Source organism: Porcisia hertigi, chromosome 36, assembly GCF_017918235.1.
Source record: "Porcisia hertigi strain C119 chromosome 36, whole genome shotgun sequence".
NCBI lineage: Eukaryota > Euglenozoa > Kinetoplastea > Trypanosomatida > Trypanosomatidae > Porcisia > Porcisia hertigi.
Genome location: NC_090595.1, coordinates 2,747,065 through 2,760,791, shown reverse-complemented (window position 1 = coordinate 2,760,791; position 13,727 = coordinate 2,747,065). Strand labels below are relative to the sequence as shown.

The 13,727-nt window shown below is 53.4% G+C and overlaps 5 protein-coding genes across 5 annotated transcripts; all 5 read right to left on the bottom strand.

Annotated features, from left to right (window-relative positions):
- Window positions 1-585: 585 nt before the first annotated feature.
- Window positions 586-3,063, bottom strand: JKF63_00697 (uncharacterized protein; the record flags this gene model as incomplete). Its single annotated transcript, XM_067896748.1, has 1 exon — window positions 586-3,063. One exon carries the CDS (start codon window positions 3,061-3,063, stop codon window positions 586-588), a length of 2,478 nt encoding a protein of 825 aa, XP_067752905.1.
- A 1,605-nt stretch (window positions 3,064-4,668) lies between these two features.
- Window positions 4,669-5,679, bottom strand: JKF63_00696 (uncharacterized protein; the record flags this gene model as incomplete). The annotated part of the gene is made up of 1 exon (XM_067896747.1): window positions 4,669-5,679. The coding sequence occupies one exon, from the start codon at window positions 5,677-5,679 to the stop codon at window positions 4,669-4,671; it is 1,011 nt and encodes a 336-aa protein (XP_067752904.1).
- A 744-nt stretch (window positions 5,680-6,423) lies between these two features.
- On the bottom strand, window positions 6,424-7,824 carry JKF63_00695 (uncharacterized protein; the record flags this gene model as incomplete). Its single annotated transcript, XM_067896746.1, has 1 exon — window positions 6,424-7,824. The coding sequence occupies one exon, from the start codon at window positions 7,822-7,824 to the stop codon at window positions 6,424-6,426; it is 1,401 nt and encodes a 466-aa protein (XP_067752903.1).
- A 2,402-nt stretch (window positions 7,825-10,226) lies between these two features.
- Window positions 10,227-11,249, bottom strand: JKF63_00694 (uncharacterized protein; the record flags this gene model as incomplete). The annotated part of the gene is made up of 1 exon (XM_067896745.1): window positions 10,227-11,249. One exon carries the CDS (start codon window positions 11,247-11,249, stop codon window positions 10,227-10,229), a length of 1,023 nt encoding a protein of 340 aa, XP_067752902.1.
- A 930-nt stretch (window positions 11,250-12,179) lies between these two features.
- On the bottom strand, window positions 12,180-13,142 carry JKF63_00693 (uncharacterized protein; the record flags this gene model as incomplete). Its single annotated transcript, XM_067896744.1, has 1 exon — window positions 12,180-13,142. The coding sequence occupies one exon, from the start codon at window positions 13,140-13,142 to the stop codon at window positions 12,180-12,182; it is 963 nt and encodes a 320-aa protein (XP_067752901.1).
- Between the last annotated feature and the right edge of the window lie 585 nt (window positions 13,143-13,727).

Sequence of the window (13,727 nt, the reverse complement as noted above, 5' to 3'; positions counted from 1 at the left end):
AAAAGCAATTTGGTCAATGAAATGGCGTGTGCGTAGGGGGGGGGTGGAGGGGGCTTCTCTGACCCAGCGCCAAGCACACGAGCAGTTCAGTACACACCACAAGACGACGACACAATCAGACAACTGGACTGCGCGGATACTGTGAACTTTTCCTCGTGCTTAAAAAACACGACGGGAACATTTTTCTACTCTCAACAACGTTTTGTCTCGCTCAACAGTTCTTTTCTTGTTGTTCCACGGCCCAGATGCTTGCATACCGTCATGGTCCCTAGTGCGAGGGAGGGAAAGGAGTACTGCTCTAAATGATGCACGCGCATACGCTTACTAGCATGCATGAGAGAAGAAAGGGCAACATGCATTGCTGAGCACAAAACATCTCAAATGCAGCAGATAAACGTTTCACACAGACCTCATACTCCACTGCACACGAAGTTGTATGAGTGGACCCGGCGGGTTCTCCTCATCGTCGATATTTTTTTCACAACAGCAAGAGGGGGGGAGGAGGAGGGTGCAATGTGCAATGAAGGCGCAGCGGCCAGTTGTGAGTCACCACCACTAGATTGGCTTCTTGTCCATCTTTCCAAACTAGTATCGTAGTACATTGTACTTGTCGCCCTCTGTCGGCATGTTTTCGACGTTGTAAGCCGACCCAAAGAGTGGGTTGAGCGACGCCATTGGATCCGCGTGGCTCGGGAAACCTGACGCATCCCCGTTGTCATCGCATGGCATAAAGACAGCTTCCTCGTAGTTGAGTGCTCTGGCCAGGTGTTGTACGTCGACGGACGGCGCCTCCTTGGAAATGCGATGACCTGTTTGGAGGATGCTCATGGAGCGACTCACCGAAGATAATGGCACAGATGAAGTGTGGGAATCTTTTGTCTGCAACGAGGGCCTCCCCTGCTTACCGGGTGCGCTGCTGTAGCCGGCGTCCATAACACACAGCCTAGAGTTCTTCTCAGAGAGGTTGATAGTGGGGGGGCGCACCGTGATGTCGCTGGCGCCCACCCCACTTCGGCGGCGAAAGAAGCACGTCCAGCGAAGGAGGCGGCGGCTGCAGTTGAGAATGTCCTGCCCCGACACGAGCACCACCTCCGTTGCCACAGACTTCGAGAAGGTCTTTAGGGTGGTGCCGACATAGAGTCGCACATCCAGAAAGGTGAGGGTGCCCATACCTTCCGTCACCATGGTGAGAGGCGTCGACTTCGGCACCGGCAGGTCCACCTCCGGAAGCGTCACCACTTTGCCTCTTTTCACATCAACATAGGAGCTTCTTTCCACTGTAGTCATCTGATAGTTGCAGACCTCGGCCTTGGTGCGGATGTAAGACCGTGTGACGAGGGAGTATTTGATGTGTGAGATGTCACCGCTTCCACCTGAGTTGTCAACGAGGACTGTCGCGCCAACCCCCTCGACACCGACCGTCACTAAAGGGCTTCGAAGTGTGAGGAGAACCCTCACTTTGCCGGTGCGCAGAACTCCGCTTCGCAGGTTGAGGAAGAACTCTTGTTTCCACTGCGGTGGCTGGAAGCGGCGGTCTTTGTGTGTGCCACAAGACTTCCTTTCATTGGGAACCTCGCAGTTTTTCTGCTTGTTGTTGTTCGACACGGCCTCTGCTTGGTGGGCAGGCTGCATCTTCATGTCCGCCAAGGGAGTCGGGAGTTCTTTCTCAGGTGGCGTGGAGAAGAGCTTTTCCACGTTCTGTTCAACCATAGCGGTGTAGGCCGGCGCGTTAGCCACGACCTTCTCGGGACAGGCACGGCGCGGTTTTGCCGTACCGTCCTCATCTCCCAGTGAGGCGGGATTCGCAACACTCATCCCTCCGCTGTTGCAGTCGACTCTGTCGTTATCATCGTCCATCTCCCTTGCTGTACTCGTTGCCACTGCTTCCAAGGGACTCTCTGGCAGAAAGATGTACACTTGGTCATCTGGTTCGCTATCCAGCTGGTTCACCACGCCATCAGTCACATCCTCTCCGTCTAAAGACCGAAGCTCCTTTTCCTCTTGCTCCCGTTGACTTCGCAGCTTCCTTGGGTTACTCTTTACCCTCTCAGCAAGGGTCTCGGCTGTCGCCGCCAATGGAGCACCCGCCATGGCCTCCTTTCCGCGCATTAGGTGTTTCTTTTGGTCGGCACGCTCGTTGGTTGTCTCTGTGTACTCGGCAGTTTCGAGCGCGAGCTGATCCTCGTGAAACTGGCGGTGGTGACGCATACAACGCATAGACGCGGCTTCACGATTGCGCTCCGCCGTGTCCGCTGGCAGGGCCCCGACCGAGGACATGAGTCGGGCCATAAAACGAGAGCGAGGCTTGGTGTTGTCCGCCTCGTCGTGTTGCACTGCATTTCCGAAAAGTAGCTGCTCATTCCCGTGAAGTTGATACCAACGCTGCACCTGCACCGGCAGTGGGTTCACGCGGAACCGCGCCTCGGAGGTGTATATTTTGCCGCTTGTCATGATGAGCGAGGCAATGACACAATAGCGCAGCACACAGCGGCCATCACGTCCGTGAGAAAGTTCACGTGATGCGGGCAGGTTGTCGGGAAGGATTACCGAGAAGGGATAGGAGTAGGTGCCGGGAATGAGATGAACCGCCTCCTTCCGTGTGCTCTGGGTCACGGATGCTGTGAGGTCTGGTACCTCGCTGCACATGGGCGATGGCGGCGGAAAGGCCGCACTGCGGATCAGGGATTGGGGCGTTTGCTCCTCAGTAGAGAACGAGATGGATTTCCGAGCAAAAGCCTCGCGTGACATCACCGTTGCACAGCGGCTTAGCAGCGGTTGTTTCATCTGCAGCAGATCATGACCTATTCCCCTCAGAGTGATGAACTGCTCGTAGTAAGTTGTATGCCGTGCCTCGGGGTTCTTGTCGGTAAAGATTAGCCCACCCAAACTGGATTTCTCCTTCCCCAGGATCCGCACCTCGAGTGCTAAAATATCGCAGGGAAACGGTAGATTGAGAATGGCGACACCTTGAAGACGGTCACCGGGGTAGCAAGACGGGTGACGCAGCAGCACCAGCAACCCCGGCACCATCTTCTCAGAAGAGCGGCGTCCTCTGCGAAGCATGAGAGCAGGCACGCGCGAACTTCTACCCCACACCCCCGTTTGGGTTCAAGTCAGCACGTACGTATGGAGATTTCAACTTTTTTTTCCACCTTCGTGTCGGCTGTAATGGCGTCTGGGAATATCTGATGCAAGAAGTGCGAGAGACGCGAACCACCTGCCTACCCGCGAAACACTTGCCCTCTTCTTCCACAACCAAATCAGTCCCCCAGTAATAGTGGCGTGAGAAGGTGTTATTGGGCTTGTGTGAACGTACAAATATGTGTAGATACAAGCTTATATAATGTGCGATAGTAGTGAGTAGGTAGCGGACACACAACGCCCCCCGATGACAGAAAGCTCAATGCTCACCGATTCAGAGTACGGAGGAGGAACAGAATTTTTTTTTTAGGGATAGAGGGAGGAGGGGGGTGGGAAGGCAAAGGCCGATTCAAAGATGGCGGCCTTATGAAGAGGGGGGAGGGGGAGGGAGGGAAAAATGGGAGGACCCATGCAGCAGTGCAGATACCATACCAGTTCACGGCATACTCGGGAGATCTCGTGCAACAGCAGAAGCATAGAAACAAAAACAAGGAAAAATACAAAGGAAAGTCACCAGTAATCGTCAACGGACGTTCGAGAGCCTTAGATACCGCACTAACAAAAAGGAATGATGTGGCACACCCCTGACCAAAGACAGAACAGACTGATAGCGCGCAGGAAAGGCGCTGCGGAGGTGGAGAGCAGTAGGGAAAGGGGAGGAGTGGGACTGCAATATTAGTGGGGTGTTAACACAAGAAGGGGGGGTGGGAGTGGAGGTGAAAGGTTCCCCCTTTTCTGGAGGTATTGTTATGGAGAAAAGATGAGCTGTTTGTGCTTGTTAAAAAAAGCTTTTCCTCTTCTCAGGATCGTGTGGTGTTGCTTTCCACGATTTTTTGAGGTTATGCCGCCTGGCACTGTGGGGCTGATGTGCTTTCTGAAGTAAAAGAGGGAGAAGGGCAAGAAGATATTTGAGAGAGTAGGATGTCTCAGTGATCCTTTTTTCCTTAGTTGGCATCAATGGACCCCCCCCTTTCACAATCTGTTCGCTTTTCAGTTCCGGTCTTCACTGCATAGGTGAGTGAGGTGTGGGACGCAGACACAGATGGAGTGGAAAGGAGACAAGAGGTCGAAGAGGGAGGGCGTGGGAGGGGAAGGGGGGGGGACAGGAGGCAAAGAGACGGAACGCACCACACAAGTCGGTGCAAATACTAAATATTGAGATTCACGGCCAGGATGTTGCTGAAGAACACCAAAACAATGCGTTTCATCATATTGCATTCGGATGCTCATCAAGAAATGTTACGAGTGACGAGCTCATGCCCCCCCCTTTTGGAGTAAAATACAAAGGTATCAGCGCATGGCTTTTGTGTTGACCTGAGGCGGAAGCTTTGGGTTGGGTGTGCGGCGGTGTCCGAGAGGAAAAAAACATGTATGTATGTATATGTTATTAGCCACTGGACGTGCGGCCACGTGAACTCTCTGCTTTGTAAACTCCAACAGGGTCACCGGGATACGGTGACACACGTCCCCCCTCAAACGATACTGCTGTTGTTGGAGGTAGCTTGCTTTTCCAAGTTAACAACACCACTATGTCTGTCGAAGGGTGCGACGCTTCTTTACTGCCGGCTGGGCCAGTGGTGTGACGTCCGCCATCGCATTGGGCTCATTTGCGGTACTCGGTGTCATGGCCGTCGCCGTCGTTGCTGATGTCAGCGCCGATCCCTGAGAATTCGTGATGCCGTCGTGTATGAAGCTGTCATCACCTATTTTGGAGACACCGTCCGTCACCGTGGTGGCTGTGTCTTGCGTGCCTGTCGAGGCCAGCGTCGTCGTCGTGCGTGGACTACTCACCCCACTCATCAGCGCCGTTCCGCCCCCGGTAGAGGACAGGCGACCTGGTGTGGCCACGGAGACGAGTGGCAGTCGTATCGGCTGCTGCCGCTGTCGCTCCATTGATGCAGCCTGCTGAAGAACGATCGCAAAGCTGGTTCGCAGAAAGTGCAGTTCATGGCAGACGATGTTTGTCAGCAAAACGCCTGGAATAAACATTGGAGAGCCTTCCGCCTCAAAGACGGTCATGAGATTCTTGAGCTTCTGCTGCCGCATCGCGTGTATTTCACTGACAAGGCGGATGACTTCCACAACGTGAGGGATCGTGTCACTGTCCTCGGTGCTGGCGCTTCCCCCTCCAACTCCACCACCACCGCCCCGCTCTGCGAGCTTCTTTGCTATTTCATAAAAGTAAAACGGCAGGCTCTCGAAGCCCTGGTCATTGGTCCGCTCTCTCTCGATGACATCGCGCAAGTACTCCACACGGAGAAAGTCTGGTGGCTGGATTGAACACGTGTCAGTTCGTCTCAGGTAGAGGGCGAGCCAGAGTGGGACATCGATGGGGTATTGTGGTGCAAATGGCCCGTAGCTGCCGCCAAGGCAGTCGACGCGGTCCATCGAAAATCGAGGGACAATTGTTGTCGGCACCTCCATCGCCATGAAAGATGACAGGTGGTAGTTGTTGAACGCGCGTTCATCCGCGAGGGAACCAACGGCGAGGTTGGCACCACTGCTCCCACCAGCACCATCTCGCGTCGCTGAAGACATTACTGAGATGATGAAGTCAAAGCGGGTTGCAACTCTCCCCTCCCCTCCCTTTACATGGATTTTATGGAGTTACGGAGTGTATAGGTGTGCGAATGTGTTGTATGCAAGTCTGTGAATGCCCGTCGGTGGTCTCTCAGAATAGTTCGCATGTAGAAGGCGTGACCGGAGAAGCTGCTACGCCTTTCCTTCTGCACGTGGTGAGGATATTTTGTGGGTGCAAGTGGCTATGTGTTCGCGCCGGTTCGTACCCGATGGTGCATTATAGACACGGGCACAAGCACACTTGAGAGGGGTGGGGGGTGGGTGGGGGGGGTGGGGGGAGAGAAAGAGTCTTTATACAAAGATACTCTTTGCTGTGCCCCTCGCCTCTGCATATTATGAGGATCTCAGAGGGCGGGAGAACGTCAAGGCGCCGGTGATATACAGCGGTTGTACCTGGAGCGCAGATCGCCATTGTATCCACAGGGAATACGTTTGCCTCACAATAGTACCGATGATCTTTACCTCTTCTTTTTTCTTTAACGCCGAGAAAAGTCAGATGCGAGCGCGGCAGGCTATACCCACAGTGCCAACGTAGTAGTTGTTTCTTCCCTCCACATTTCACAACAGTTCTGCGCCTTCTTACACTGCAGAAGGCTCTATTCAAGAGCACTCATCAGGGTACGCATAGCCGCACGACACAAGAGGGGAAAACACTTAGTTGAACCGTACCTGGCCTCTCTCGCTCCTCCTCCAGACCGATCTCTAGCGTACTTCATCGTAGAGAAGGGAGCTCAGCACATACCGCACGGTGAAGCCGAGAGCACAGGCAATGACCTGACATTTGAGAATTGCCCTCGTCAGTTTCTGTTCATGCATGTCGCCACGGAAATAAAGGATGACGTTGAGGATTGTATAATTGTGGCTGTTTGACAGCAAGTTCGTCTCCGGATTCCATGTCGGCACGCGGTGGCGCGGGCACGGCACAATGCCGAATAGCTGCGGCAGTGATATAATGAAGTTGAACAGCTGGGGCGCAAAAAAGAGGAGCAGCGTCTTGCTGTATACGCCTGTGATGCTGGAAACGGCCAGCACAGTGCCGGCGAAGTAGGTATAGCTGTCACCCACGAAAATGCGGGCGGGGTAACGGTTGTAGCGCCAAAGCGCCAGGCTGACACCAATGAAAGGGCCCAACAAGAGCAGCGCACGCAGCTGATGGTCGCTCGACATGTCGAGCACCGCAGCCGCCGCAGAGTCGGAGATGCTCCAATCTGATTTCACTTGCCTCTCGAGGCGCATTTGACACAGGTTGTAGATCACCGATGCGATTGCAATCACAAGGCTCTGCCCAACCTCAACGCCGTTGACGCCGGCGAGAATGTTGATGCTATTTGTGCAGAAGATGCACAGCATGGAAAGGTAAACGAGATAGACTGGGCCGAGGTAGATCAAGACTGCACCACTGGGGTAGACATCAATGAAGGAGCGATGGTTTACGGCGAAGGAGAGCCACCGTAAGGGGGCTGTGATGCGAAACTCGGTTGCCGATTCCTCTTTTGCAGCGGTGAAGCTCAGCAGCCAATCCGTCGTTGCTTTCATCGTGGGCAGAGCGAAGCGGCCAAACACACGCGGCATCAGCACAGACAAGCTGCCTTCATACGTCATGATGAGCGGCAGCGAACCGAGTGTGCTGAGAATGATCTTATGGCGCCATTTTACATCCAGCACATCATCCACGAAGCCCAGCAAAAGCATCACAGAGATGGTCATCAAAGGACCCGACAGCGACGCATGCATGTCGTCTACGCCGTCACTAGCAACTCCAAGTAGTCCGAAACACACAGTGAGCACCATCACCACAGAAAGGTACACGGCGCCTGAGAGGATGCCGAGAGACTCTGGGATTGCTTGCTTCTGAAATTCCTTTTCCCCTGTTCGCCCAGCCCGGCGCATCGCCGCAAAACTCTGGAACTGCTCCGGCGTGGTCTTGTTGATGTCTACACCAAAGATGTTGCGCTCAAAGAGTGTCCTCGACACCCTAGGGATGTACCGTATCGTACCAACATACGCCGCGATGCTGCCGAGTAGAATGAGCCCGAGCGCTGGTGCGTGTGCGGCAACCGCGGCGGCCGCGTTCCAGCCGGATTCCACAAGACTAGTCGCCATGATGGCGCTGAGGGAAAAAACAAAGGTGATCCTCGTCTCGTTCCTCGTGCGCACCAAAGGGAATCTACTACTGCGTGCGAAGAGAGAATTATAAAAAAACAAAAAAAGGGAGGGATGCAGTAGCCAAATATTTGGCAGCTGCGATACCTAACACTAAGCGGAGCGACGACACCAATGCTCCTTCCAAATGTATACGTAAGTACCGTCAACAGGGAGGGGGGGGGGAGGGAGGGAAGAGGGGAGGGGAGGGGGGTTAGAGAGGGAAAAAATCGGATATAGAGTTGGCGCTTTTACTATGTATGTACACGGGTATATATATATATATATGCACACGCAGAGATTGCCGGCGTTAGAGTGCGATCTACCCTCAAAACAATAACAAGCAATAACTCTTCAATGAAAGGAATCCAAGAAGAAGCGAAAGGGACACGAATATGGGGGGGGGGCGTTGATGCTGCTCTTCAGTTAGTGTTCTCACCCTCTCAGCTGTATTTTCCCGCTATTCCACAAATGTGCAAGTGTCGTGGTTCCACCAACTTCTAGTGATTCTGCGGAAATGCCTTGCCTTCTTTTGATTCGTTTTCTTTTTTCTGAACCGCTGTTCACTTTGAGGGTGTTGGCAGCGGCAGCAGCACAGTCGCCGCCGATTATATTAGTGACGGCGGGGAGGGAGGGGGGGGGATGACAGAGATGAGATGGGGAAGAGGAATGCCGAGACTGCGGGACTTTCCATCCGTGCCAGGACGTTTATGAACCGCCGGAACGAATTGAAAGATCAGTGAGGTGTGTGTGTGTGTTAGGGTCTAGGACGTGGCAACACCAACGGAAGCAGATGATGTCCGACAGACAGAGAGACCCCGTGTGGGATACACGGGTGTCTTCCGTAATTCAAATACGTCGTACTCTGTACCCCAAGAGCCTCTTTGTTGTGTGTGTGTGAATTCTCTTCCAGATATTGATATCCAAGTATTCTTGGGAAGGGTTGTGAGCGTTATGGAAAGACCACCTGAGCTCAGACGTGTAGAGGCCCGTGAGGTGGCCCCTATTTGGCTTTTCTCGAAGGTAAGCTCTTGCACCTGCAGGGGAGGGGGAGAGGTGCGGCGAGACGCAATAGGAAGAGGAAAGTCATGCTAGTACAGGGGAGGGAGGGAAGGGGGAAAAACCAAAGAGAGAACGGCGACCAATAAGCAACCACCGTGGAAGAGTGCTGCACCCCCCAATCCGCGCGTGCGTAATCACAAGATGTTCTTTTACTTGAGGAACACCTTGCTTCAATTTTGAAGCCGTTGCCTTGCGTTCCTATATGAAAAAAAGAGTTTTCACCTATCCTCATGATTTCTCGTTTTTTTTTTCGCATGCGCGAGCTTCGTGTGTGTGTGTGTGTGTGTGTGTGTGTGTGTGTAGAGTTTATTTTTTCAGTTTCAGGCAATAGCATCGATGGCTGGTTTCATCTAGCCTTCGTGACACGACACATGTACGCTGTGGCCTTCCGTGGTGGCGACTTCATCAAGGGGGTTTGCCCTTGGAGCATCGGTGCCACCACACGCGCAACCAGTATTGCTCCAGTTCCCCTCTTCCCTAAACGTAAAAATGAAAAGAAGAGAGACGGCCGGAAGAAGGGGAGAAAGACATCGTGCCGCAGGAAGAAATAAATATATATAAGGGGTGATTGCGCTGATGGGAGGGGGGGGGAAGGGAGGGGGAGGGGCGAGAATGAAAGGTGTGCGTGTGGGTGGGTGCTGGGCTGATATGAGAAGACACAGAGGAGTCACTGAGACACGTTGGTGTTTTTACCATCCCTCCCTTGATGATGATCATGCTTGATGATGCAGCTGCTGGCTAGCCACCCGCGATAATTATAACAAAAAACTCAGTAGAACAAAAATGAAATAACGAGAAACGTCATGATGTGCGGCATAGCGTGAATGCACGTCTATGAAGGGGGGAGAGGGGTAAAAAAAAAGAGGCCCCCCTCAAAAAAAAAAAAACGCATACACCCACATGCAAAATTTCACAAGTTGAAAGGAAGGGGGGGGTACGAAGACATGAGCTCCATGTACACATTGTCCAGCTCAGGCTCGAAAATGATTAAAAAAAATATGTGGGAGGCTCACGTTGGCCCAGCGGCAGGCTTGAAAAGGGGAGGAAGGAGGGGGGGGTGAGGCGGTACGTTGAAGTGCGGTTGTGTGTGCGCATCGACGTCACAGTAGCACTTTGGGTCCAACGCAGAGGCACCGGGAGTGATGGTGATAGCACTGTCGTCTTTGATTACCGTGCCTATTTTCTTCCACTTTTCCTCTCGATGCCGTCAGCGGGTGTACATATATATGTATATATATTACACACAAGCCCCGTGTAGGCGGCACAATACCGGCACTCTTCCTCTCTTTTTTTTTTTGGAACTACTGAATCTCAACAACGATCTTACCGTAGCTCGTGCACGAGTATAGATGATCAACGGCATCTGCGATGCTGCTCAACCCATGAAACATTTTCTTGTCCACGAAGAGCTTGACCTTGCCGTCCTTGACATACTGGAGCAGACTTTCCATGTATTTTGGCATGACCGATTGAAACTGCGGGAGGAAAAAGCCGTTCAGGGATGCGGACTTCCCCAGGAGCACCTTCGGCAGCGGGGCGCCGCTTGGGTGAGAGAAGGGCACCGTTTGACCGTCTTTGTAGCTCGAGATCAAGCCGATAATCACCACGCGGCCATGGACAGCGATGTTGCGCACAGCATCGTTGAAGGTCTGGCCGCCGACGCACTCGTAGACGATGTCTACACCCTTCGGGCAAAGCTCGTGTAGACGGCTGTCGAGGCTCTCCGTCTTGTAGTTGATGACGTGGTCGCAACCAATGCTCTTGAGGAACTCCGTCTTCTCATCGGTCGAACAGGTGCCAATCACCGTGCAGCCGTAAACGTGCTTGAGAAGCTGCACCGCTATTTGACCGGTCCCACCGGCGGCCGCCGTCACCAGCGCCACATCGCCCTCCTTCACATGGCATACCTCACCAAGCGCGACGACTGCCGTGAGGGCGCTGACGGGGAGCACGACGTACTCGGGCTTCAGCTCTGGCACCAACACGCACACTTCCGCAGGAACGTCAAGAAATTCGGCGAAGGATCCGTACTGCATCATCACCACGTGGTCACCTTCCTTCACGTTCGTGACACCGGCGCCAATCTTCACCACCGTACCAGCAGCCTCAAAACCACAATCGAAGGGTGGCACCGCTTTTCTGAGGTACGATCCATTCGTGAAGTTCAAGTCGCTTGCGTTAATGCCGGCGTACTTGACAGACACACGCACTGTTCCCTCTGGCACTTCCTCCGGCAGCTGCGCTTCGACGATCGAAGTGGATTTGCGAAAGTCCCTGGACAGGCACATGACCTGCAGTTTCTTAAAGTTGCTGGGAGAAGACATGCTTTTTTTATTTTCCGGGAGCACGTGCAGTATTTTTTTGTTTTTTGTGGAGTAGGCGAGTAAGATGTATGTATGTGTGTGTTTATGAGCCTGCGCTTGCTCGTGAGACTTTTATGAGGAGCAAGAGAAAGAGATGAATAGCACCGACAACAAAGAGAAAAAGAAAGAAAAAGGCGTGATATGTGCGCAATGCTGCAACTGTTCGTGTTTTTGTGTGGTTTCCCCTGATATGAGCAACTTTCTCTTGTGTGCGTGTGCGTCAGTCAAGGTTTTTGAGAGGGTGAGGAGGAGAGAAGGGGGGGGGGCGAGGCGACATCGATGGCAGATGAGCGGCGGGCCAAAAAAGGCGCGCAGAATAGTTGACAATGAAAAAACAAGCGGGAAAAAAGACGGCGATGAAAGAGCGAAGAGAAGTGATCTTCAAGAGTAAACACGAGACGCAGAGAAAGACAAGGCAGAAGACTAGCATAAACACACACACACACACACACACAGACGTGCCCCATTTGCGAGTCGCAGAGGTGGTCAATCATCAGATGAGATAAGCGCCCCCCTTTCTTTTCCTCGTGTAGGCATTGCGCTTCCAATACACGACGGCGCTACAATCACGGTTGAGGGGATGAGGTGGGTATGAGTGTCTCCGCCCTACCAACTCATCCATTCCATTATGCACTTCTCTTCCCTGATGCGCATTGACACGACGTACTTTATCTTGTATTAGGTGTGTGCTAATGCCCCCACTCCCCCCTCCCTCCCGGGGGAGAGAGAGAGGGGGGGGGGTGACCCGCGCAACAGCGCTGTCACGGCGGTGATTGCGGGGCTCTTTTTTGTTCCAACTCACATCCAGACATGATCGTTTCAGTCTACAAATCGGGAATAGAATGCACTCGTACATTTCGGAAGGCGTTCTCTCGTACCCTTTTTGTGGCATCAATCATCGTCCCAGACGCCATCGCTGCCGCCCTGGAACAAGTGACCACCACCACCACCACCTTGCTTTGGCGGCCTTGGCATACTGCGACGGCTTGTGGTGCCAGTAGCCACCTGGGCGCTATCCGTGTCGCCGTTGCTGCTGACCTCTCCCTCTTCGCTGCTGTCTGTGATCCACGACGGCTCGCTGCTGCTTGTCGAATCACGCGACTCAGAACGGTCGCTGCATCCACGTTCGGGCTCATTCTCGCTGGTATAACTGTCCTCATCACCAGGAATGTACGGTCCGCCAACGCGCCACATTTCCTCTTCGTCATGGACCGCCTTCTTCGCACCTTTGGTGCCACGTTTCGCAGTTTTCTTGCCCGAGGGTGATGAAGCAGTTGCTGCCGCTGCCGCTGCCGCCGCGGATCGCTTGCCTTGCGCGACATCGCGCAGCCCCCAGAATGCTTTACTACTCTTCGAATTTAAGTGCTGCAGGAAGTGCAGCGTCTGCGCTTGTACGGCCTTTGAGAGCTCAGCATCTTCCTCGTCGTCACCATTTTCATGATTCTCTGTCCGCTTTGTCTGCTTGTGTGCCTTCCCCTTGAGGGTTATGATCGTATTTGTAGTGGACGACGACGATGAGGCGATTGCCGACCCCATTGACCGCTTCGCCTGAGAGCGATTTCCAAATGCATCGTTCTCTGCACCCTCGCGGGGTCGCTTTGTTAAACTCTTTGCGTTCTTCAGCTGAGTGGTATGTCTCTCGGTGTTCTCTAATGCTTCGCCAACACTGCTCGCCCCGATAAAGAGTCGAGCAATGTCCTGGATAGACTTGGGGGCAGACGGTGTTGTGCCTTCCCTATTTTGTGTCCGAGGGGGGTGTTCACCAGACGCCGCAGTCGGCCTGGAAGTGGTTTGTTGGTGCTTGGCTTGAGCTGCATCTCTACCCTTCATCTTCTGAAGAGGTTTCTTCTTCATGGTTTTGGGTACGTCCGAAGACTGCCTTGACGGAGAGAGAGAGACTGCTTCGGCGCACGAAGAAAAGTGCCGCTCCAGCCTCCAGTGTGAGTGTGTGGGGTGGGGGGGGGGAGGAAGAGAACGCTTCTCTCTGCCTGGTCTACGCCCGCTGACTTGTCTTTCCAAGATGATTGTGTGTTTGTGCGTGTCAGTGTTCAAACAGTGACTGCATTGAGCCTCTGCGATACGGAGGGTGGCGCATGTTGCCAGAAAGGCGGGGGGGGAGGTCAAAGTCGAAAGAGTGCGACATGAAAGGTAATGGGCAATGTACTTGTAGGCGATCGAATGGGAAGGGAAGACGGGTGCGGTGCAACACTCTTTCTTTCCTTCTCGATTGTCTACGCGCCACCAGGACCCTAAAACGATGTCTCCCATAGCGGCCTCGCCGTGGAGTCATGATAAGGGAAGCCGATCGACTTCTTCACGGATAACACGCGCCTTGGAGACGGTTTCGCACTTCTACCCCTTCACTCTTGGTATATAGCTTTTGAGGCCCCACCGTAGAGAAGTAACGTGTGTGTGTGTGTGTGTGTGTGTGTGTTCATA